The following is a 25,100-nucleotide window of genomic DNA, read 5'->3' as shown; positions in this document are numbered from 1 at the left end:
ACTTATAAGAACATTAGAAGCATAACACATTGACTGCTTTTGATTCAGCATCTTTTTCTGCCTCGACTGCTACTTTGCCACACTTCTGCTTTTTGTTTTTCCTATTGAGCTAATATTAGCGGCTGATTTTGACAGAAGGAAAGAGGAAATTGCTGTGGAGACGGCTAGGAAGTGATATAACTATTTGAAAGTGTTGCGTGATATACAAACGTTACAGTATGTTTACACAGAAAGCAGAACATGTTCACCTAAACTCATTATTTCCTACCGGTCTGCCAGAGCAAGTCATTTGGAAGCTAAACAAGCCGATCTCTGGACTACAGTCAAAGGGGGGAGTAATGTTAGGGGGGAGAAGGGTGGAGTGCCATTGGTATGAGCTAGCTCTTTGACTCCTGACCAGACTGGCTGATTTGTTATTGTCATAACAGGAATCCCAACTAAAAATATCTGGACAGGGTGCTTCAACTTACCATCTATCTCCTTCAACTGACCATCTACTGTATCTCCAGGCTTACAGAGCGAAATGGAAGGGTGAAATGGTTGGGCTGCCACTTAGCATGCCAACGATTTTAAATGGTGTGGTGACAGAAACTAGTTCACCAGATGACGTGCTATGAATCGTCTTGAAGCTTTCTTGAAATGTTTCAAAAGCGTATTGGTGTGTTTGCCATAGACACAAGTGTCTACAAGGGATTCTATTATTTCCATTATGGTATTTTACAGCTCCAAGATATACAATCTCGTTTTAATCACAGTAGTCATTTTCAGATATAAAAATCAGACAGGAAAGAGGTCTATTGACAACATGAGTTACACTCTCCATAAAACAGAATACTGGCTGCATGCATTGCTATTCATCATAAAAACCGATAGTTCTAAAAAAGTTTTCCACTTTGACAATGCTCATTTGTGATGCTATCGATTGTGTGTAAAAAGCATTGCAGAACAGGTCTACCCTATCTTTCAATGGTGTTTCACCAAAGAAAAAGAAGGGACTTCATTGTGGTAGATGCAGTATTGGATGAATTGCTGAACCAGTAATTAGTTATACTGAAAGTCTACACTGAATGATGATCAGACCGGATGTGTAATTTAGGATTACTGGGGATGTAGTGGGCAAACCCACCTACCGTAAATCCACTTTACAGTTTGATTTGTTAAATAGTCTTCTTTACCCAGATCTTCAAGCGGATATAAACCTTTGTGATATAAATTCATCGCAATACATCGGACTCATCTAAGGTACATGAAAATATTGTCTTCTCAAGTAAATAAAATAACATTCTGAAGTCGTTATTCACTGGCCATGCTGGTGATTGTTCACCTTATGTTGAGCTGGAGATCTGTTTACCCCTCTTTCACTTGATTGGCCTCACAGCTTAGAATGACATAATGTATGCATTATGTAAATGATGAGTGGCAGGTGACAGTTTAAAGATATGATATGAGGCAGAATAACTACCGGTATGTCTAGTCACAGGAAAACTGAGAAGAGACATGTAGAAGAAAGGCTATTAATCGAAAAAGCATAGATTCAGGGCTCTACAGTGACATTTCGCCTTCAAGGAGAACATTTAGAAACATAATCTGTGTAATAACATATATACATATATATATATATATATATATATATATATATATACATATACATATACATATATATATATATATAATGAATATACTATTAGTTACAGTAATCATATGCAATTAATAATTGTATCCTTTTATGGTAGCACTGTAGAACCCTGAAATTGCAAGAAGAATGCAGGATGCATGTTGAATGTTATGCAGCTAGCTGGTGAACAGTGTTTAGTGGCATGGGAGGAAAAATGGACGCACAGAAAGAAAGAAGAGACATAAAATGAAGCAAGCAGGACGTGAGTCCTTCTGTTACAGACGTGGCTTTTATTCCACAACTCAAATCTCTACTGTGGCAGATTGCACGTTTGAACTGTATGACATCCACACATACAAAGGAAAGCCAGTAGACAGAGAAAGAAGGTAAGATATGACAAAGCAATGACTTATGAGTTAATGGAGCCAGTAAAAGAAAGTTGTATTGGGGAGTAAGGAAGCACAGAGTCTTTTGCAGGTAGCAGTTAAAAAACTAAAACTAAATAAACCCTCACAAATAAGACCTCAATAGAATTCTATAATCAGAAAAAAAAAGATAGCATTTGCTCTCTTACAATCTATGCACTAGCATTTAAAAATATTTTCATCTCAAATCTTTTTTAGGCACATAATGATTATTTGTGCAACACGGTCACTATAGCAGTAAACACAAGCAAAGTGACACCTTGAAATGTGAAGACAGGTTTTCCCAATGGCAGCTTTGATGTGTCACTTGACAAGAGCATTGCTGACAACCTTATCAGCTTATACCACAGCAGCAAAAAACAACAACACAACCATTGACGCGCTACTCTGCGAGTTCTTCTCATGCCGAACACCTGTTAACAGAAATACTCTCTAGTTGTGTAACGGTCCTCCTGGTGTCGCTCTACCAGGCCCCAATCCACAGGTGGACGAGCTGGGAGTCCATGAGCGGGCAGTGAGCTTGTTCTCATTAGAACTGTTCTGAGCATCGGGGAGAGTCTCTCCCTCTGCGCATAGGGGCCCAACATTATGGGATGGACCAGGCTTAGTGATCTGGGGCCCGGCTCCCTTATGATTGGGCTTTGGCACCGACGACACAGAATGCCTACAGGATGGAAAGAGTGGCGGAAAGAGTGGAGTGAAACGACAGAAGAAAGTTAAGCCTGTCTCGGGGGTTAAAGGGAGAGGCTTCTCTACAGGCGGGTGGAGGTGAAGGGGTGGAGCTATGCAAATATATGGCAGAGTAGAGCAGTTTTGATTGGCAGGCGCTGGTCCGGAGGCGTGAGATGGGCGGAGTGTTAGAATGCTGAAGCATGGCAAGAGGCAGAGCAGAGGGGAAAGCCCGGAGAGGGAGAAGGTGGAGCTGTCACAGTCACTGAGGCGCTAGGGCTAGGCTAGGGCTAATTCCAGGGAAATCCCGATGGGACCTGGCTAATGGGTGGCGCAGACTAGGCTAAACTGTCATTACCATTCTCCAGATTCTCATTGCTCTCATAGCAGCCGGAGTCCCGGGGGGAGTCTCCCACCAGGCTGTGACCCTCAGACAGCAGCTTCTCCTGGGAGCCCGACAGGCCGCCACGCTCTGGGTCACTGCTGCCTGGACACACAAAAACACATACAATAAAGAGCCATACATATCCCATACTATTAAACTGACATGGAGTTTGAGCGAGTTAGTCAATGAATTATCCAATGAGTGAGTCTCTGTGATCGAATGTGCTTTTAAACACTGTATATATTTGTGAGTACTAGGGAGTGCACGAACTGACTTCATATCTTCACTACATTTTGAACACTGTCCACCGCATATGGCATGCATTCATCCACAATGTGTGTGTGTGTGTGTGTGTGTGTGTGTGTGTGTGTGTGTGTGTGTGTATGTCCCAAAGAGCATTAACATAGCCCACTGAGATTGACAAGCCTTTATCAAAACCTGCTCAGCCTTTTACCAGAGACTGAGAGAAGCCATTCGGGTGTATTGTGTGTTTATGTGAACGCGTCTACTTACTGTCGTACTCCTGCAGCAGCTCCACAGCGGTGAGCAGCACGGCTCTCTGCTGGGGGTCTTTGATGTTCAGCTCGTCCAGGTCCTCCTCTTCCAGCAGCTTGAAGGTGTCCAGGTCCTCGTAGCCGTTGAACAGGAAAGTGGGCATGTGCTCCTGCGGGACGGAAACGACAGGTCTGGGTTAAAGGTTCCTAGTGTGGATTTCTAGGAACGAAGTCTAAGAATAGCGTTGCAGCTACTGAACGAGGTGTTCAGCGTGTGGGATAGGAGAGAGGGAACGCATTGTCTTCTCTCTCTCTCGAGCTGCCGTAATTGGTGCACAGCAGATAAACATAGAGAGGTGGAGAAACCGGTGGGGGGGTTGACACTTGTCATCTGTTCATAATTTCCCATCTCAAACATGTCTTTTTAAATTCACTGGTGAACCCAATCCAAACAAGCTATTTTGTATTATAGATGGCGTGTCATCGTGCGAGCTATGACAAATTCTAAATTATGGCTCCCTCGGCTGTCAACCTTAAAATGGCAAGAACTTTGAAACATTAACAGGCATATAAAAGTCGTGGCAGCAGCACTGGTGCGTTAGCTGTACCCAGCACGCACCAGGATGGGGTTGTGCGGCTGCGAGCCCAAGCTATTCTAGCTGTGACCAAAGTGGCAAAGAGGACTTGAAGGGGAACTGTGGCAACATAAACGATGGGGAAAAAGAGAGACTAAGGTGGAGACAATTCCTTCGAAGCCACCCTTCAACCACACAAGACAAGGTTTTACACTCACACAAACACACCCACACAGAGGGCTAGTCATTCCAACCACCGTGCTATCTGGGAGGGTACACTACAAACAGAAGACAAAGTTCTTCTCAAAAGTACCTAGCTACACCCTCTGTCCGTGTTAGTCACAATCATCACACTATCATTCCAAACTACCATAAGTGGTTTCACTGTTGCCAAAAGGGAGCAGTGGATCTGCTGAGCTCTAGGTTTGTGTCACCCACGCATTTTTGTAGGAGGAAGACATAGACAGCATGTCACCAGTGAAACCATCAATTACAATGGTGGAGTCCACTGTGGAGCAGAACCGCGTGTCTCCGCCATGGTCTCCGCTCTATTTCTGTTGGATAATGAAGGCCTAAACAAAGGATCAGCAACTAACACAAACACAGGCAGCTGGACCTTCTCACTCACAGCATCTTCTGTCCTCTGGCCAGTCTAACATCCAAACATGTTACAAATCCAAAAATCATTTGGCGCAGAGTCCAAAGGCAGAATGTTACAATGATGTACCGAGGGAGTTACTTATTATTATTCTTAGTTTGCAGCTCAATTGGCAGTTTCATCAGCTGTTAGTGAGAGGTTACAAAAGCAACGACTGAGACTAAAGGCGAACACCATTTACTTGACTAAGCTTTGTGACATAATGGTATTTCTATGGCCTTTATGGACAGTTCAATGCTCTGATGAATGCTGTACAGGCCAAAATGCATTCGCATGATTGTTTGTGTGCCGATAAAAACTGAAAAGTGAGTACTTTTTCACACATTTTCAACTTGCAGTTGCTGAAAAAAGCAAGGGCTATCTGCTCAGACAATGCCCATCCGCTGTGCTCTGAATATGAGCTGCTTCCATCTGGCCTTCGTCTTTGTGCTCCCTTGGCCAAGAAAAATAGATATAGGAATTCCTTTGTGCCTGCTTCGATTCGAGCCTTAAATGCTACAGTAATGTAACATCTATTTGATGTTTTTATTTATTTGTGTTCTCCTATACAATAGTTATATTGTAGCATTTACTTTCTGTAATATGTAGCGCTGTGTGGCTAAGTCTCCTTCTTAGACTGCCTTCTAAGATTCCTTGAATACCGTACCTTTTGCATCATCAGCATGACGAGGACAGAAACCTAGCTGAACATGGCCGGGAATAGGCTGCGCGTTGTATCGAGGTTAGCTGCAAACTGGCATCTCCGAGACGTTCTATGTGTGTTTAGTCTAGCTCTCCCACTCCTGGACTCTGGTGGTGACTGAGGTGGCCTGAGTGCTTTGATGCACATGTATCATCCAGCCTCTTGGCTTATAATAAAGACTCTGGGAAGCCTGTGGTGTACCATTAATAAGTCCTTCTAGATCTCTAATCTGTAACTAGGTCATTAAGCTGGGCAGAGATAAAACAGCCAACCTACGAGTCTCTGTCTCTTTGTGCGAGGTCTGCTTTAAGGCTGAGTGGGTGGAGATCTTATCAAGGGAGCAGCTTTGTGTAGGTTTTAATTAAAAGATGCAGTTATTTGCTGCTATCCGGGTGCGTGAATGTGGGTGTTAATGTTTAGGCATCAAAGTAACATCAAAACATCCTATATTGTACTTGGTGTGTACAGCCAGCATACATTACTTATGTGTTAACAGATTTGGCTCAAATGGTATTTTCTTATCCTATTGCATGGCTTGTTTGATCCTACTTACTGCAGGTGCAAACCTTCCTGTCACTGAAAACAACAGCAAACTGTCTGATGTCACATGCTATTTAACCCGTGTGGGGGTCTTCAGCTACCTTGAGGTTGATGCGTTCCAGCAGCTCCTCCACAGAGGAGGGTTTGGGGGGTCGGCCCTTCCTCCTCCTCCTCACCGGCCTCTTGGGCTTCTCCTCCTCTTCGATCAGCACGTCCACATAGATGAACTTGAAGGTGCCCACTTTGTTGTTCAGCAGGCCCATCCACGTCCCCATGGGCGGCTTGCTGATGATGTCGATCACGTCCCCGCGCTGGAAATCACATAGATTAGAATGAAGTCAGGGAGAATGACCCGATGCATAGTCACTTACTATAGTCAGGGAGAATGACCCGATGCATAGTCACTTACTATAGTCAGGGAGAATGACCCGATGCATAGTCACTTACTATAGTCAGGGAGAATGACCCGATGCATAGTCACTTACTATAGTCAGGGAGAATGACCCGATGCATAGTCACTTACTATAGTCAGGGAGAATGACCCGATGCATAGTCACTTACTATAGTCAGGGAGAATGACCCGATGCATAGTCACTTACTATAGTCAGGGAGAATGACCCGATGCATAGTCACTTACTATAGTCAGGGAGAATGACCCGATGCATAGTCACTTACTATCCATAGCTAGCACAGAGCGGAGTGTATCGTTTAATACATGTGCATAAGGTGATGCTGAAAAGAGTGCATGCTCAGCCAAACTCTTCCCTGGATGAATTAAGTTTAAAAAACACCATCTCGATTTCCTGACTCCCACTTGCCACCATTACATCTATAAAGCGTAATCAAATGCTGCCATGTGCATAAATGCATGCTTGAAGACACTCTCTTGAGTTATCAATCCCAGAGGCTGTGAGCGTGTGACTCTAGTACGCACGAGCGAGTACAGGGCAGCTGTGTGTGACTGAGTGAGTGTTTGACCTTCAGTTTGAGGGAGTCGCTGTCGTAGGGGCTGGGGGTGAAGTCCGTGTGGACGCGGGCGCGGCCGCAGAAGGGCCCTCTGTAGGGGGGCTCCTCGTCGTCTCCGTCCTCCGACTTCACACTCTCTCGGTTACTGGCCGACGAGTCTGTGGTGCTCACCGTCTGACCGCCTGCGCGCGTGCGTGCGCACACACACACACACACACACACACACACACTTATATTAGCTATAACAGATCACAGCCGTGATGAGTATAACATCACGACCTCGAGTGTGGTATTGCTAGGCCAGAAGCAATGCAAGGGCTCAGTCATGTGTGCATCTGAGCTTAACAGTAGGCAGCCAGCAGCAAATGATAAGAGCACCATCTAGTGTTTGGTTATGTGCATTGTTCACAGCAGGGTCTACGTATAAAGGGTCTATAAAGTTCTATTTGAACTTTGACCCTACAAAGCTGAAATTGCATCATTATGAGTGAGGAAAGTCTTTGTAAATTACAAATCCCAGAAACTTACTGTCTAACTGTTACATATCTTCACACAAGAAATAGAATAATTTCACAACATCCTAGAACCAAGAACTACATAATGACTATATAATATAATAACTATAACCTCCATTTTGTACAGGACAGACTCTGAAGTTGTATCAAGGAGGAGTGTTTTGAGGTGATGTATTGAGGAGGGTTTGAGGAGTAAAAGGTTAATTATTCTTTTGCGGGGAGGGTGGGGGGGGGCATATTTCTTGACATTCCTTGTTCAAGGTCAGGTCTAAAATGCAACCAAGCACTTTCTGTACTGTATGTTGCCTACAATCTTTTCTTTTTGGTGTTACAAATGACTCTCTACTCTAAGTGCAGACAATGTTTCCGAATAGTAGATATGCAGTGCAGTGGGAATGAAAGTCTCGTCTTACTCATGGAACTCTGTCCGCTGAGCGAACTGCGGAGACTCTCCACCGAGCCTCCGGCCTTGAGCTTGGGCTTCTCCAGGGAGTCGGTGTCTGGCTGGGGGGACTGGGGGGAACCGGGGGTCCCATCCGGACTGGACTGGAAGACAGGGAGGGAGGGAGGGGAGAGGGGGATGACGAGGCAGACGGGTAATGAGATGAGAGAGACAGGGCGAAAGAGACAGAAGGGAAACATGGGGAGGTCGGAAGACAGAGGAATGCAAGAGGAGTGAGCGGAGGAGACGGAGAGGAGGGGGGAGAGGATGGAAGGAAAGAGGGATGATGAGGATTAGATGTAGAGGGTGGACAGGAGAAGGGGTGAAGCGGAGGAGTGAGGGAAGCCGAGGGAGAGAAAGAGAGAAATAGAGGTTGTCAGTATTCATAATCATATGAATAATCCCATAATTTAATAAAAAGGGGACCACACGTGGACAAATGCACCAATGAAGAAGGTCAACACATCATTTGGGTTAAATTACTAATATCTGAATCACAACAGTTCATGTCATGCCGTTTTGTCAGTATATTTTTACTTAACATTTCGGCCATCCACTAGGTGGCATTGTGGCCTAGAGAATAGCCAACGTTGGGACATCATCGCATGGCAGCTAATGTTTGTTTGCTCTTTCTTTTCCAACCCAATGGCTCTGTGACTCATACTTAAGATATCTGGGTCACAGTGTTGAGACACTGGACCACAATGGACAGCTGTGCCACTGTGTGTGGATGACTGTGTGGGGCAGCATCACACTTTAGGGCTGGACAGGCCACTGCTAAAGCTACTGGATGCCCAGGAAGACGTCAGTCCAGTGCACATACAGTAGTAGGACTGCCATTACGCACGCACACACACACACACACACACACACACACACACGCGCGCGCGCGCACTTAACACAAAGTTCCTAAGTGCTAGACTAAGGGAGACTTGCATCACTCCATGATCTCAGTGTGTAACACACACTCCACCCTCCACACTGGGCCCAGGGAGAGGACAGTGAGAAATATCCACATGTGTGTAGGGAAGAAGTGCTTTAGTGCTCCATGTTTACTCTGTAACCAACACAAACACTCCCACCCACCCGCCCGCTCGCTCGCAGCCTGCGCACAGAAGACGTGGCCGTAAATGTTTGCAGAACGCCGGCCGCATTTCTTCCTTCACAGCTGTGCTTGGCTCACTCTTTGTTAGGATCAAGAGCATGAAGTGTGTGCTACACAGCACTGTAACTACAGTGGTGGTTTGACTCAAGGTTTTGCCCACTTTCTAATACTATGCCGTTAAAACATGCTGAACGCATGTACCGCGTTCCTTCCGACACATTTTCTATCAAGGAAACGCCATACTTTTTCCAGACCTTGATTTGCTTTGAAGAGTTGGTCTGGCGTTCAATATGATTTGACGCAGATAGACATCGTGCCCCTGCTAACTAGGTCATATGACAGCATAGATGAAGATTGTTCTCCACAACGACAAATCAGAAGTGAGATGATTGGCAGGGTTCCTACGGTTTCCATTTTAAAATGCCATATTTTTCCCAGAGCCGATGTTCTTGACTGGATTAGATTCTGGTGAGTATTTAATATAAGACATGCTGACAGCAGCTGGGTAATAAGAGCATCCCTCTATCTGAAAGCGATTCTTCACATCAACCAAAACGGTGGACTCAAAGTGGGTCTACAACAACATCAAAGCCATAGTACTTATGTGTGTATCGGACCTGAACCACATTTTCTATACTTCTCCAGACATTCTTTTTTTCCCAAATTCCCACTCTATTCAAGACCTGAAAATTATCCAATTCATTTTAATACTTGAGCTGACCTGTGTAGGAAGCCTGTATGTAGTATTCAATCTGATCTGAATACGATCCAAATAGAGCATTGAAAAATGACGTGTGTGTGTGTGTGTGTGTGTGTTTATGTCTAACCTGCTCAGACAGTGAGCTGCTGTACTTCTTAGACATGCGTTTCCTCATCGTCTCCTTGACCGACTTGACCTTCTTGCCCAGCGAGATGCGAGACGTGGTGGGAGACTTGACCACTTCTCTGTAAATAGCCTCCTGGTCTTTGCTCTGACAGAGGGGGGGAGGACAGATTGCAGATTGTGGGAAGAGAAAGAGATGGGGGGTGGGGGGAAGGGGTGGTAAGGGTGGAGGGACAAAATGAAGGTGAAGACAGGAGATACCACGGAGAGAGAGATGAGGGGAGAATTGGGGCGATGGGAGTGAACAGAACGGAGAAGGAAGGAGGAAACAGAGGGGAAAATGTGATTAGAGTGACGGTATAGTTTGGCTTGTATCTCCTAGAGCTCCTGTCCAATTTCACAACTTACATTGGCCTCTGAGCCTGCGTTGACCACATGGAGCGATCGGTTGGACAGGTCAAATCCTCCAAAACTACACGTCCTCTGAGAAGGGAGGTGGGGGGTGGGGTGGGGGGGGGGGAGAAGCCAAAACACAATCAGAGGGGTCACACTCGAGAGGCCACTGCACCGCTTCAAATGACATCAACTCCCCCATCCACACACCCACACCCAGACACACAGTCAATTCACAATGATTCATGCTTGGCACAACACTGGCAGTGGTTTTGATTAATGTACATGGGTATATGGGTCTGTATATGTATATACTGTATAGGTGAGGGCATGATGTCATATGGGACTGTGGACAGCCAACAGACATGACGTAACACCGACTATTATATGAGCTCCTCTTTAAATGTGTTACTGCACGGGGCGAGTCAAGTGACTTGTTAATCAGCCATGCAGTTGATGTTATCATATGCGCATTAAAAAAGCATCTTAAAAAGGATCTCTGGAGGATACTGAAGGAAATTAAATGAAGTCACTTGATGTGGCCAAGCTGAAATTTATAATTATGCATTTATGAGTGAACATACATTCAAAACACCCCGCCCCAATGAGTCCCTTGTGGTTAATTATGACATGTGTAATTGGGGTCAGTATGGAGACACGCATATCGTATATACTGTAGGTATATGCGCATGTTTAAAAGCCTATTTTCCTCCAACAACATTACATTTAAAGGGGGGAATATAGTATGTTATATGAGCAGAGTTAGTTGTTTTTGATAGGGTGATATGGAGATTTTTGTCTTGACTCAACTGGAGGTCACCGCCAAGATACGAGCACATTAGTGTTAGGGGAAAGAGACATCAAGGATCTTTATCAGCGAATTGCCACTGACCTCTAGCTACTTGCCTAAGCCGCGTAATTAGGTTACACACAACCATACGCATCTGACAAGCAACAGTTCCAACAGGACACTTTTGTCCTGCTCCGAAGGGCATCTGTTCTAATCTACTCAGCTCAGCTTCCAGAAACACTGGATGAAGATCCTCCATGTGATACGTTTCACCATGTCGAGAACCAATCCACATCTTTTTTTATGTTAGATGTCCACAGCTGCAGTCCACATCACAACTTCCCAGGAAAGCGCAGTTTGGAGAAGAAACATGTTTGAAGAGACGTCCAAAAAGAACTCTGAAGATGATGGTGATGCTGGATGGAATGGACATGCACCCCGAAAAATGTCTTCCAAAGAAAATGATGAGGGGAAAAGAACACATCTGCAACAACCACAGAGGCACGAGCTGAAAAGAACACGAAAAGCAACAACGTAAAAGGTGGATTCAAAGTATCTTTGAATGAGCACGACGTCCAGTGATGTCACCAGTGATGTCACCAGTGATGTCACCGGGACACGGCAGGACTCAGGCCTCCTCAAAGCTGCAGGATAGCTCTGCTGCTGGCTCACATTACAAACTTTATTCTTAGGATTTGACATTCGTTATGGTGTGAGCCAGTGGCAGAGACTGTACTCTTGTGCTTTTTCTCTGCCTCAGAATGTCTACAAAGTCAGCGTTACAGTATCCACTTTTGATCAACTATTAACCATTGATAATCAATCAACAATCATAACAATAATTGATAATTAATCAACTATTGGTGAGAATGAAAAGACCATTCGAGGCCATTGGTTGCTCTGTGCTGTGGAGCTGTAAGGATGAGCAGCAGTGACGAGCCTCTCTGCCCGCAGGGAGCAGAGTCATGCTCTTTAGCGGGCTGACATTTATAAAAGGCACTTATAAAACCTCTGCTGCAGCTTAACCTCCCGATGTGGGACACTGCACATTTCATCACTAGCGTATTTCATATCTGACTAAAATGATCAAAGGTTCGATGCCAAAGGTACTCCCTTAAAGGTTACAAAAGATAGCGTTCCTCTAAGGTCAGTAAGTTGGGCATGTGATGGATAGGTTAGACCTTGAAGTGAGGCTAGTTTTTAGCTGCGGTAGTTTGGAGGTGATCTCTTTCCTTCTCTTCCATCTAAAACAGACAATATTGAAGTGGAAAGATTTGAAACATTTGAGCTGTCACGTTCCTTTTGCGTAAGTAAAAGTAAAGGTAACCTTAACATTGTGAGCTATTCTGCAACTTTGAAGCACACCGAGTCCTCCTGCGCCCCTCCCTCCTAACGAGGCGGTCGACTTTAACCCCCACAGGTCTAAACTCACAGACTTCTGCTGGATGCGTAAGAGCACGCGCTTGGTGCAGCGGTCCACGCTGGCCACCCACTTCCTGTCCGCCTCGCGGTCCTCCTCCAACAGGCAGCGGCGCTCGGCGCGGCTGAGGGTGACCGGGCGGACCAGCTGGGCCCAGTTGAGGTGGCCGTACAGGCTGCGCTCCACCACGTAGGTGATGTTCAGCTCGCTGACCGCGGTGCGACCACGCAGCCTGCGAGAGGGGAACACCCAGCCTCCTCCCCCGCCTCCAAAGCCCTTTGACTTGGCGATGTCGCAGCGGGCGGGGGAGGAGGGTGTGACGGAGAGCGGGGACGCGGGCGTCTTGGCGTTGCGCGAGCGCTGGTACAGCAGGTGCTTGGTGGAGTAAGCGTAGTTGGGGTCGGGCTTCCGGTGCGCCCAGCTGCCGTGGTGCCGGCTGGCGGGCTGATGTTTGGGGCTGCACTGAGGCCCGTCGTCCAGGGAGGCCAGGAGGCGGGACTGGGCGTGGGGTTTGGGGCGAGGTTTGGTGAGGCCGTAGAAGGCGTAGAGGCTCTCCTTGTTACTTACCCCATGGGAGATGGAGCTCAGCGCCTTCCGCATCTCGCCGTCGGTCGTGGAGCGCGACAGCTTCCCGTCGTCGTCCAAGCCGTCTAGCTCGGAGAAGGAGGAGCCGCTGCCTCCCACCCCAGCGGGAGAGACTCCCAGACCGCCCGAGACCACCGGGGTTCTCCTCGGGGGCCGGATGAGGCCGTGGGCGCTGGAGGACTTGCTGAAGGTCTTGACCAGCTTGTGCCCAGACCAGGTGTCCAGGCTGCTGGAGGAAGGGGAGGTGGTCAGACTGTCCGTGTCCCCGTCTAGAGACAGCTGGTCCAGGGGGAGGGAAGGCAGGGAGGACAGGGAGGCGTCCTGGGGCAGAGGGGGCTTCTTCAGGACCCCCGTGTACAGAGCTGTGTTGTCCTCGCAGATGGGGGACGCCCCCAGACTCAAAGCATCTACAGGGAGAAGAAGCAACGAGCATCAGATAGTCTGTTATTCATTATAAACATTTACTTTATTTAGTATTTTTCCTCCAACATTTTTCACCATAATAAACATTTTACTTCAAACGTCCAAACTGCTCAAAACAGACACAATTTTGTATAAAAACTATTTTCTCAAGTATAGAGCTATGAGGGGTCCGATACCAGGCCTGAACTCTCCTCTTCACGATGAAACCAATAATGATACATGAACCATCAATCAACTACTTGATAAGAATGAATACTAACAGACTTCAAATGTACACTGCTAGATATCAAGTGTGTTCAGACAAGGTGTCCAGATGGGTTGCCAACCTTCAGAGCCATGCTTCTTGCCCTCCTCCACCTTGATGAGCTTCTTCCTGACGCGGCGGGTGGAGTTGACCAGCTTGTGGAGCCGCTTGAACTTCACTGAGTCTTCAGACTGCTCATCGTCTGACTGCTCACGAGACTGGTGGGGAAGGAGAGAGGGAGGGGATGGTATATAAAAAGGGACAGACAGACATGTGGGAATGCCACTTCAAATTAAATTACCTATTAAAAGACAGGATACGTCTAAGTGTTCCAGTTCCTCAAAATAACATGATTTCATCAAATGCAGTTCTGACAGTAGTCTTTCACATAGGCAGGCAGTAAGTAGTAAGAGGAAATACATCAAACACAAACTGTGACAGATGAAGTGTGAGCATTTGAAAAGGCCGAGGTGTTGGGAATGAGTTGACGGTTATAATGCGATGGATGAGAGCATTGTTTTAGGGTGGCGAGTCATACGTTAGTGAGGTGAGAGCATGGAGGATTGGCGGGATGGTGGCACACTGCATTGTGGCAAGCGGATATTCACAGTAAACACAGACACACACAAAATGCATCGATCAAACAATGAATGAGACAATGAATCAACATCACAATGAGTGGTCTGAGTGGCATTATGTTGCCTTCACAGGTTGTTTGCTCCAGAGGAAATGGAGGGACAGTGGTTGTATGTTATGGGTGTTACTGGTCTCGTATTTTCTCTCTGTTCACGGCGACTCCATTCAAAATCTCGGCGCGGTGTAGCGGAGCGGAAAAGAGGAGGAATGGTGAAATCACTTAACAGCTTCATTCACTTCACATCTCACACACACATCCAGCTCATACGCCATACACACAGAAAGTGTGTGTGTGTGTGTGTGTGTGTGTGTGTGTGTGTGTGTGTGTGTGTGTGTGTGTGTGTGTGTGTGTGTGTGTGTGTCCGCGGGCTTGGTAATGCCACCATGTGAGGATGATGAGGGTGATGATGAGCTGAGCTTTGGCAGGAAGCTAGTCTGGCGGAAACCACAGTCATGATCATGGAGCTCCAACAACTTCACTTGTTTCTATTTCCCACTGGTTACCATGGCAACACCGCTGGCTCTGGTCACACACTGGCCAAACTCCCATGGTCAAGGTTGATTGTGCGCGCACACACACGCACACGCACACACACACACACACACACACACACACACACACACCAAACTAGTCTGATAGAATCCTTGCTTTCCTTGCTGCTGTTGGGGTTAGACCACAAGCCTGGCTCAGAGGCTGCTGACACACAGTAGGCCTGAGGTTAACAAATAAGAGTGCAAAAGTCACGCCCTCTTACGGGTTCAGCATAGAACCAAAGAGATTTCATTCCCATTCATTTTCCCATAGAATGTTATGGTCTCTCCTGATTCTAAATATAACTGAATCACATGTTATGTGATTCAGATTCTAAATATAGTTTGACTAAGTAAAACTACTTTTATAAGCATTTTACAAAACCTCTATGTAAAAATGGTCGTATGCCGAACCAGTAAGAGAACGTGATTTTGGCACTGTATAGGTCTGACAGTCTACAGGGCGTTGAGGGGACTGCATCACCTACGGGACATTTTGTTTTGTCCCTTGCGTGCGAGTTGTAAAACCTCATCCGGCGCTGACCCATTCCCCACGTGAAGAGCAATCTACACATCAATCAGCCTGTAAGTCCGTTCCTTCGCCCGCTCCTCACCGCCACGTTCAGGGGTACGTGATCAACACTCAAGTCCTCCGTCATGGAGGCCGGGGTGGACCCGCTCATTTGGCCTCTGACAGCCCCGCAGAACCGGGCTCCCAAAACCCATCATTTTACTGTCCCTCCGCCCCTGAGAATCCCTCGGCCGAACCACACAAGTCTGGCTGCAGCGATGGCTTCTCCCACTTTTCCATTGACCCCGGACGACACCAGAGTGCGATGGCTGCGGAGAAGGCAGTGTAATAACACGTCTGTGCCTGGAAGGATTGATAAAAGAGACAGGAGAGAGACTGAGAGATGAACCAGCCCACTGAAGGTTGAGACAGGAGAGACTGTGAGATGAACCAGCCCACTGAAGGTTGAGACAGGAGGGAGACTGTAGATGAACCAGCCCACTGAAGGTTGAGACAGGAGAGAGAGTGTAGATGAGCCAGCCCACTGAAGGTTGAGACAGGAGAGAGACTGTGAGGTGAACCAGCCCACTGAAGGTTGAGACAGGAGAGAGACGGTGAGATGAACCAGCCCACTGAAGGTTGAGACAGGAGAGAGACTGTAGATGAACCAGCCCACTGAAGGTTGAGACAGGAGAGAGACTGTGAGATGAACCAGCCCACTGAAGGTTGAGACAGGAGAGAGACGGTGAGATGAACCAGCCCACTGAAGGTTGAGACAGGAGAGAGACTGTAGATGAACCAGCCCACTGAAGGTTGAGACAGGAGAGAGACTGTAGATGAACCAGCCCACTGAAGGTTGAGACAGGAGAGAGACTGTAGATGAACCAGCCCACTGAAGGTTGAGACAGGAGAGAGACTGTGAGATGAACCAGCCCACTGAAGGTTGAGACAGGAGAGAGACTGTAGATGAACCAGCCCACTGAAGGTTGAGACAGGAGAGAGACTGTAGATGAACCAGCCCACTGAAGGTTGAGACAGGAGAGAGACTGTAGATGAACCAGCCCACTGAAGGTTGAGACAGGAGAGAGACTGTGAGATGAACCAGCCCACTGAAGGTTGAGACAGGAGAGAGACTGTAGATGAACCAGCCCACTGAAGGTTGAGACAGGAGAGAGACTGTAGATGAACCAGCCCACTGAAGGTTGAGACAGGAGACTGTGAGATGAACCAGCCCACTGAAGGTTGAGACAGGAGAGAGACGGTGAGATGAACCAGCCCACTGAAGGTTGGATCTCTCAGCAGCTATTACTGAGAAGCATCAAGATGATGAAGTCACTGCGTCTGAATATGTGACTCCAACATGTGGGATGACTAATATATAATAAATAAATAATAAATCTCATACAGTAATCCCTGCATAAGCGTATCTGAGGCACAATGGAAAAACGCTGAGCAAAGGAAGGGAGGAGAGGAGAGAAGAAAGGCACTTTTGTCCCCTGTTGTTTGTGCTGCCCCCTGCGTGACAGGAGGAGAAAGAGAATGAGAGCTGGTAAAGAGGTGACAATGACATACAAGTCCTAACCCAGCCTGGAGGAACACCATCCATGCAAATGAGCAGATAGACAGAGAGAGAGAGAGAGAGAGAGAGAGAGAGAGAGAGAGAGAGAGAGAGTGAGAGAGAGAGGACGCAGAGGAACGATATGAGACCATAAATCAAACAGGGCTGAAAGGCCGCCATTAGCGACAATGTCATAGCAACAGTCCCACCATCGCCACAATTACCATTTCACCTCCCTTCACTGATCACTCCCACCACCAGCGAGACGCAGTTCAACTCAGAAACCCACAAATACACGGACTGTGTACTCGCTGTGCACAGGACACAGGACGCTTTCTACCCATCCCGTAGCTCAAAAACACCACGGGAAGCTAGTTCAGACCGTTAGCTACAACACTGTGACTTGTTACTCACCGCCTCGGGCATTTAGGACAGCAAAGTGCTATTCCCTGTGCTACCATCCCACAGGTTAGCGAGCGCGGTTCCGTCATATCCATAGTGTACACCACACGTACTTGCCGCGCGTGCACCATCCAAAATGATATGGGCAGATACACAGACAGCACTCACACAGCCCCGCTCACTGGATCCAGCTCTGAGGAATGAGGGGCCGTGTGGAAGTGGCGTGCAGCCGAGCCAACAGAGAAAACACTGTGTTGTGCCTGGAGAACAATCCCGCCGTTTGAGCCCCGCTGACCCCGCCTTGGCCCCCACATCACTAATGGTCAGCCCTGGAATGTGGGCCCTGATGGCCGGGGAGAAGACAGACTGCAGAGAGACACAGACTGCAGAGAGAGACAAGACTGCAGAGAGAGACAGACTGCAGAGAGAGACAGACTGCAGAGAGAGACAGACTGCAGAGAGAGACAGACTGCAGAGAGAGACAGACTGCAGAGAGAGACAGACTGCAGAGAGAGACAGACTGCAGAGAGACACAGAGTGCAGAGAGAGACAGACTGCAGAGAGAGACAGACTGCAGAGAGAGACAAGACTGCAGAGAGAGACAGACTGCAGAGAGACACAGACTGCAGAGAGAGACAGACTGCAGAGAGAGACAGACTGCAGAGAGAGACAGAGTGCAGAGAGAGACAGACTGCAGAGAGAGACAGAGTGCAGAGAGAGACAGACTGCAGAGAGAGACAGACTGCAGAGAGAGACAGAGTGCAGAGAGAGACAGACTGCAGAGAGAGACAGACTGCAGAGAGAGACAGAGTGCAGAGAGAGACAGACTGCAGAGAGAGACAGACTGCAGAGAGAGACAGAGTGCAGAGAGAGACAGACTGCAGAGAGAGACAGACTGCAGAGAGAGACAGAGTGCAGAGAGAGACAGACTGCAGAGAGAGACAGAGTGCAGAGAGAGACAGACTGCAGAGAGAGACAGACTGCAGGGAGAGACAGACTGCAGAGAGAGACAGACTGCAGAGAGAGACAGACTGCAAAGAGAGACAGACTGCAGAGAGAGACAGAGTGCAGAGAGAGACAGACTGCAGAGAGAGACAGACTGCAGAGAGAGACAGACTGCAGAGAGAGACAAGACTGCAGAGAGAGACAGACTGCAGAGAGAGAGACAGAGTGCAGAGAGAGACAAGACTGCAGAGAGAGACAAGACTGCAGAGAGAGACAGAGTGCAGAGAGAGACAAGACTGCAGAGAGAGACAGACTGCAGAGAGAGACAGACTGCAGAGAGAGACAAGACTGCAGAGAGAGACAGACTGCAGAGAGAGAGACAGAGTGCAGAGAGAGACAGAGTGCAGAGAGAGACAGACTGCAGAGAGAGACAGACTGCAGAGAGAGACAGACTGCAGAGAGAGACAGACTGCAGAGAGAGACAGACTGCAGAGAGAGACAGAGTGCAGACAGAGACAGACTGCAGAGAGAGACAGACTGCAGAGAGAGACAGACTGCAAAGAGAGACAGACTGCAGAGAGAGACAGAGTGCAGAGAGAGACAAGACTGCAGAGAGAGACAGAGTGCAGAGAGAGACAAGACTGCAGAGAGAGACAGACTGCAGAGAGAGACTGACTGCAGAGAGAAACATAGTGCAGAGAGCGATAGAGTGCAGAGAGAGAGACAGACTGCAGAGAGAGACAGACTGCAGAGAGACAGACTGCAGAGAGAGACAGAGTGCAGAGAGAGACAGAGTGCAGAGAGAGACAGAGTGCAGAGAGAGACTGACTGCAGAGAGAGACAGACTGCAGAGAGAGACAGAGTGCAGAGAGAGACTGACTGCAGAGAGAGACAGACTGCAGAGAGAGACTGACTGCAGAGAGAGACAGACTGCAGAGAGAGACTGACTGCAGAGAGAGACAGACTGCAGAGAGAGACAGACTGCAGAGAGAGACAGAGTGCAGAGAGAGACTGACTGCAGAGAGAGACAGACTGCAGAGAGAGACTGACTGCAGAGAGAGACAGACTGCAGAGAGAGACTGACTACAGAGAGAAACATAGTGCAGAGAGCGATAGAGTGCAGAGAGAGAGACAGACTGCAGAGAGAGACAGACTGCAGAGAGACAGACTGCAGAGAGAGACAGAGTGCAGAGAGAGACAGAGTGCAGAGAGAGACAGAGTGCAGAGAGAGACTGACTGCAGAGAGAGACAGACTGCAGAGAGAGACTGACTGCAGAGAGACAGACTGCAGAGAGAGACAGACTGCAGAGAGACAGACTGCAGAGAGAGACAGACTGCAGAGAGACAGACTGCAGAGAGAGACAGAGTGCAGAGAGAGACTGACTGCAGAGAGAGACAGACTGCAGAGAGAGACTGACTGCAGAGAGAGACATAGTGCAGAGAGCGATAGAGTGCAGAGAGAGACAGAGTGCAGAGAGACTGACTGCAGAGAGAGACATAGTGCAGAGAGAGACAGACTGCAGAGAGAGACAGACTGCAGAGAGACAGACTGCAGAGAGAGACAGACTGCAGAGAGACAGACTGCAGAGAGAGACAGACTGCAGAGAGAGACAGAGTGCAGAGAGAGACAGACTGCAGAGAGAGACAGACTGCAGAGAGAGACAGACTGCAGAGAGACAGAGTGCAGAGAGAGACAGAGTGCAGAGAGAGACAGACTGCAGAGAGAGACAGAGTGCAGAGAGAGACAGAGTGTAGAGAGAGACAGACTGCAGAGAGAGACAGACTGCAGAGAGACAGACTGCAGAGAGAGACTGGCTCGCAGAAAAGGAGGCTGACAAGACACAGGGCCAGATTCAAAGACGTGCAGCCATAGTGTCTAATGCAAACACTTAAAAGTACAAGCACGCACATTCACATTATAGAATGCAGTCTCTCTTGATGTGCACACGCGGAGGGGTGGCATGATACATGCAAACGCAGGCATGCACATACACACACACACACACACACACACACACACACACACACACGACTGTTAACTATTTGAAGTGGGGGATGACCTAATTCCATTCATTAGTGGGGAGAGGGGGCAGTACATGACACCAACAGAGGCCCCGGCAGAGTAGAGATATTTCCTGTATTGGCTCATGTTGGACCTTAGGGTTGGGGTATATACAACCCCCCCTCTACCTCAAACCTTGAGGGCCTGGGGGGCGAGTGAGAAGTCTTTTCTCTTCTCTCTCTCCAGCCTGTGCATGTGTTGACATCCCCTGAAGCCAAGCTGTGTGTTCCTCTGAACAATACGCCTTCAGTCATCCTCTCATCCCTCCATCTGTTAGGATGACGCCATCATCATCATTCCTACTATGATGTCATGATTCATAAGCGTCTTTCATGCCTTTCGCTGGTGATGTCATAACACAGGTGATGTCATATTCACATCTATAAGGGCCTGTTCCTGCAGGTCCTCGCGAGTGATTCATAATCTAAGTTTCACATCAAGGGTCATACCAATCTCTGCAACGCCTGCAACCTGCAACTCCTGCAACCAGCAACTTCTGCAATCTCTCTGCGACCGTTCCCAAACCTCGAACTGTGCAGCCCCAGCCATCAAGTTCCACAACACCCCAGCTTCTCAAGACCTACCAAGTTTCCCGTGGCCCTCAACTACCCGCGAATAGATCCACATGTCCCACACCGATCCTGACAGTATGAATCACTCTGAAATGGATTTAGCGGGCAAATTTCTCCCCCCAATCAAGGAGGAAGACCCTGAGACGCCAGTTTTCCCGCCGGCCGCTTCAGGTGAACCACCAGGCGAATCAATTATGGGTCCCCTCACCTTGGAGACCTTGCTGGCAGCGATGTCATCGTGGCAGTCCCGACAAACACAGACCGCAGAGCTTGTTTCCGGCCTGGGTGTGGTACTCACGGAGGCCCAACGGGTGCAAATGCAGCAAACGCTCCATCTTCAGGAACTACTCGACAGACAGGAAGAAGCAAACAAGGCCCACCTGGCCCTGGCTTCCAAGGCCGAGGATCGGTACGCCCTCCTGGTAAAACGGCTAGATCATCTCAGCGGGCTAAACCCCCAGGGTGTCACCCCGCAGCCTCTGCAAGACCTCGCACTTGAGTCAAGACGCCTGATTGCCCACCAGGAAAAAGCAATCCAGGCTCTGGCTTCCGCAGCCGCTGATCGGCACGCCCTCTTGATTGGCCGGCTAGATCGTCTCGAAGCCCCAGCTTCCGAGCACACCGCCGTTCCGGAGGTTTCCAGACCTGCTACTCCCCCGTCCACAGCGGCCGTTGCTTTTAGCTCTGCCTCTCGGCCGCCTCCAGCTGCTAAGGGCATATTCTGGGGGGGAGTTCGCGTCATCCCAGAGCAGGGGCAGCCACATTCGAGTCCCAGCAGCCATCTGTACCGTGATCTGACCGGCAGGGTTCGCATCACACCAGAGGAGAGGCAGCGCCGTTTGGACACCCGGAGCTGCCTGTACTGTGGCCGAGCCGGGCATTACCTCTCCTCCTGCTCCCGGCGTCCAGTAAGTGGTCCCACCGCTCGCCGGCCCGTGGTACTCTCAGTGGATCAAGACTCTACGTGTCCAGCCGAAAGATCTGTACGGTTGGGTAGCGCTCCCTGCAGGACCCAGGAGTGGCAGTGTGTCTCCAAGAGGGTTAACGAGTTGGAGAGGACTGTCGACCGTCTCATTGGGAAGTTCAATCGCTGCCTGCAGATCGGCTCCGTCCCCCCGCAGGGGGCCTCCGAGTCTGCTGGCCCTGAGGCACAACCTGAGGCACAACCTGTGGACCTGCCCCTCGCCGAGTCTGAACCTGTACCTGAGGCACAACCTGTGGACCTTCCCCTCGCCGAGTCTGAACCCGTACCCCAGCAGCAGCCAATTCCTGTCCTTGACCAACACGTAGGTTCCAGCTTCATGCTGGGAGGTTCCCGTAGTGTCGTCAGCCCTCGGTCAAGAGCAAGAAGAAATAAGAGGCGTTTAAAGGAGGAGACGGTGGGTGACCCCCCCAAACTACAGGTCGGGAGGGCAGGCCTCGCTGAGTCAGATCCCCCTGTGGCTCTGCCTTCGGTGACGGCGGCATTTGACCCTTTTGATGGTCTCCAGCCTCCCGTGTTTGGATCGTGCCCCGGGGGATGGCCGGCCCCAGAGGATCCACCGGACCCGGTGGAAGTTCTATCTACGTATCGGTCCATCTATGGGTTCGATATCCTGTATTAGGGAGGAGCACCTCCACTGTCCTACACCCCCTTTGGGGTCTGACCACCTGCATCTAACCACCTGCTGAAGAGCACCTCACTCTCTTACACCCCCTTTGGGGCCTAACCACCTGCGTCTAACCACCTGCGGAAGAGCACCTCCACCAGAACCTACGGATTTTTTGTCTCCCAGATGCCATCCTTGATGGCCTCATTGGACGCCAGGTGACGTCCGTTGAGGGGAGGGTACTGTTAGGATGACGCCATCATCATCATTCCTACTATGATGTCATCAATCACTGATGATGTCATGATTCATAAGCGTCTTTCATGCCTTTCGCTGGTGATGTCATAACACAGGTGATGTCATATTCACATCTTGTCATAACACAGGTGATGTCATATTCACATCTATAAGGGCCTGTTCCTGCAGGTCCTCGCGAGTGATTCATAATCTAAGTTTCACATCAAGGGTCATACCAATCTCTGCAACGCCTGCAACCTGCAACTCCTGCAACCAGCAACTTCTGCAATCTCTCTGCGACCGTTCCCAAACCTCGAACTGTGCAGCCCCAGCCATCAAGTTCCACAACACCCCAGCTTCTCAAGACCTACCAAGTTTCCCGTGGCCCTCAACTACCCGCGAATAGATCCACATGTCCCACACCGATCCTGACACCAGCAGCCTTCAGTCATCCTCTCATCCCTCCATCCTCTCTCCCTGAACCAGCAGCCTTCAGTCATCTCATCCCTCCATCCTCTCTCCCTGAACCAGCAGCCTTCAGTCATCTCATCCCTCCATCCTCTCTCCCTGAACCAGCAGCCTTCAGTCATCATCTCATCCCTCCATCCTCTCTCCCTGAACCTGCAGCCTTCAGTCATCTCATCCCTCCATCCTCTCTCCTCGACCCTGCAGCCTTCAGTCATCTCATCCCTCCATCCTCTCTCCCCGACCCTGCAGCCTTCAGTCATCATCTCATCCCTCCATCCTCTCTCCCCGACCCAGCAGCCTTCAGTCATCATCTCATCCCTCCATCCTCTCTCCCCGACCCAGCAGCCTTCAGTCATCATCTCATCCCTCCATCCTCTCTCCCTGACCCTGCAGCCTTCAGTCATCTCATCCCTCCATCCTCTCTCCCGACCCTGCAGCCTTCAGTCATCTCATCCCTCCATCCTCTCTCTCTGACCCTGCAGCCTTCAGTCATCTCATCCCTCCATCCTCTCTCTCTGACCCTGCAGCCTTCAGTCATCTCATCCCTCCATCCTCTCTCTCTGACCCTGCAGCCTTCAGTCATCTCATCCCTCCATCCTCTCTCTCTGACCCTGCAGCCTTCAGTCATCTCATCCCTCCATCCTCTCTCTCTGACCCTGCAGCCTTCAGTCATCTCATCCCTCCATCCTCTCTCCCCGACCCTGTAGCCTTCAGTCATCATCTCATCCCTCCATCCTCTCTCCCCGACCCTGTAGCCTTCAGTCATCTCATCCCTCCATCCTCTCTCCTCGACCCTGCAGCCTTCAGTCATCTCATCCCTCCATCCTCTCTCCCGACCCTGTAGCCTTCAGTCATCTCATCCCTCCATCCTCTCTCCCCGACCCTGCAGCCTTCAGTCATCTCATCCCTCCATCCTCTCTCCCGACCCTGCAGCCTTCAGTCATCTCATCCCTCCATCCTCTCTCCCTGACCCTGCAGCCTTCAGTCATCATCTCATCCCTCCATCCTCTCTCCTCGACCCAGCAGCCATCAATCTCTCTCCGCACAGGAAGCAGGCGGCCCGCCGGTGGCACAGGGGTGAGTTGAAGGTTAGCGGACAGATTAGATGATGGGAAAAGTTGCACGTGCACGTTCACTAACTTGCATCCAACAGCCTGACAGCCTGACAGCCTGACAGCCTGACAGCAGACACAACTCAAGGCCGGGGTTCCACACCGCACAATTACCCCCTTTTTTCCCCTCAAGGAAATAATCAATCATACCCCAGAGGAAAAGTTTAATCAGGTCCCTTTGATGATGTGAAACAACTATTTTGCATAAGCCCCTATTTACAAAGTGACTGATTCACTCATATGAAGGAGCTGACATGAAGAGCTGAGTTCATAGACTTTATGGATAGAAAAACCATGAATTACTTGAGATGAGAAGTCACCGGGGAAACTTGGAAGGCATGAGAGTCAAGCATCCATCAGCATATGAAAGCATAATCTTTCCGCTTAAAAGACAAGTCCTTCTGTAAGCAAATAACTCTTAAAGCTGGAGGGTCAACCCTCCACTTAACTTAACTCTTAAGGCTGGAGGGTCAAACCTCCACTTATTAGAACATGAGAAATTCAGCACGCAACTGCATGAAGTGGGAAGGGTCAATGCGAGTGGCTGTCTTTAGAAGATGTCAATGCTGTGAGCTTCTCAGAGGAAATGAAGCATAGCTGGGAATTAGTGATGCGTTTCAGAGTAGTATACGCATGCTCGTTGTGTTATCTGCAGAGTAGTATATGCATGTTCATTGTGTTATCTTCAGAGTAGTATACACATGCTCATTGTGTTATCTGCAGAGTAG

The 25,100-nt window shown here is 49.0% G+C and overlaps 1 protein-coding gene across 2 annotated transcripts in view; it reads right to left on the bottom strand.

The window, feature by feature from the left end:
* LOC310782749 (SAM and SH3 domain-containing protein 1-like) overlaps window positions 1-25,100 on the bottom strand; it is a 249,063-nt gene that overhangs the window by 7,657 nt on the left and 216,306 nt on the right. For both annotated transcript variants that reach the window (XM_083643484.1, XM_083643485.1), the window contains exons 9-17: window positions 13,832-13,967; window positions 13,065-13,489; window positions 10,303-10,377; window positions 9,899-10,042; window positions 7,938-8,070; window positions 7,022-7,191; window positions 6,145-6,354; window positions 3,608-3,758; window positions 3,068-3,196 (exon numbers count right to left, since the gene is read on the bottom strand). In XM_083643484.1, coding sequence (XP_083499610.1) covers window positions 3,068-3,196; window positions 3,608-3,758; window positions 6,145-6,354; window positions 7,022-7,191; window positions 7,938-8,070; window positions 9,899-10,042; window positions 10,303-10,377; window positions 13,065-13,489; window positions 13,832-13,967 — 1,573 coding nt within the window. The remainder of the gene's footprint in view (window positions 1-3,067; window positions 3,197-3,607; window positions 3,759-6,144; window positions 6,355-7,021; window positions 7,192-7,937; window positions 8,071-9,898; window positions 10,043-10,302; window positions 10,378-13,064; window positions 13,490-13,831; window positions 13,968-25,100) is intronic.

This window comes from Poromitra crassiceps (assembly GCF_964638095.1).
Source record: "Poromitra crassiceps genome assembly, chromosome: 9".
In the NCBI taxonomy this organism is placed as follows: domain Eukaryota; kingdom Metazoa; phylum Chordata; class Actinopteri; order Beryciformes; family Melamphaidae; genus Poromitra; species Poromitra crassiceps.
This window is presented reverse-complemented; position numbering and strand designations above follow the sequence as displayed.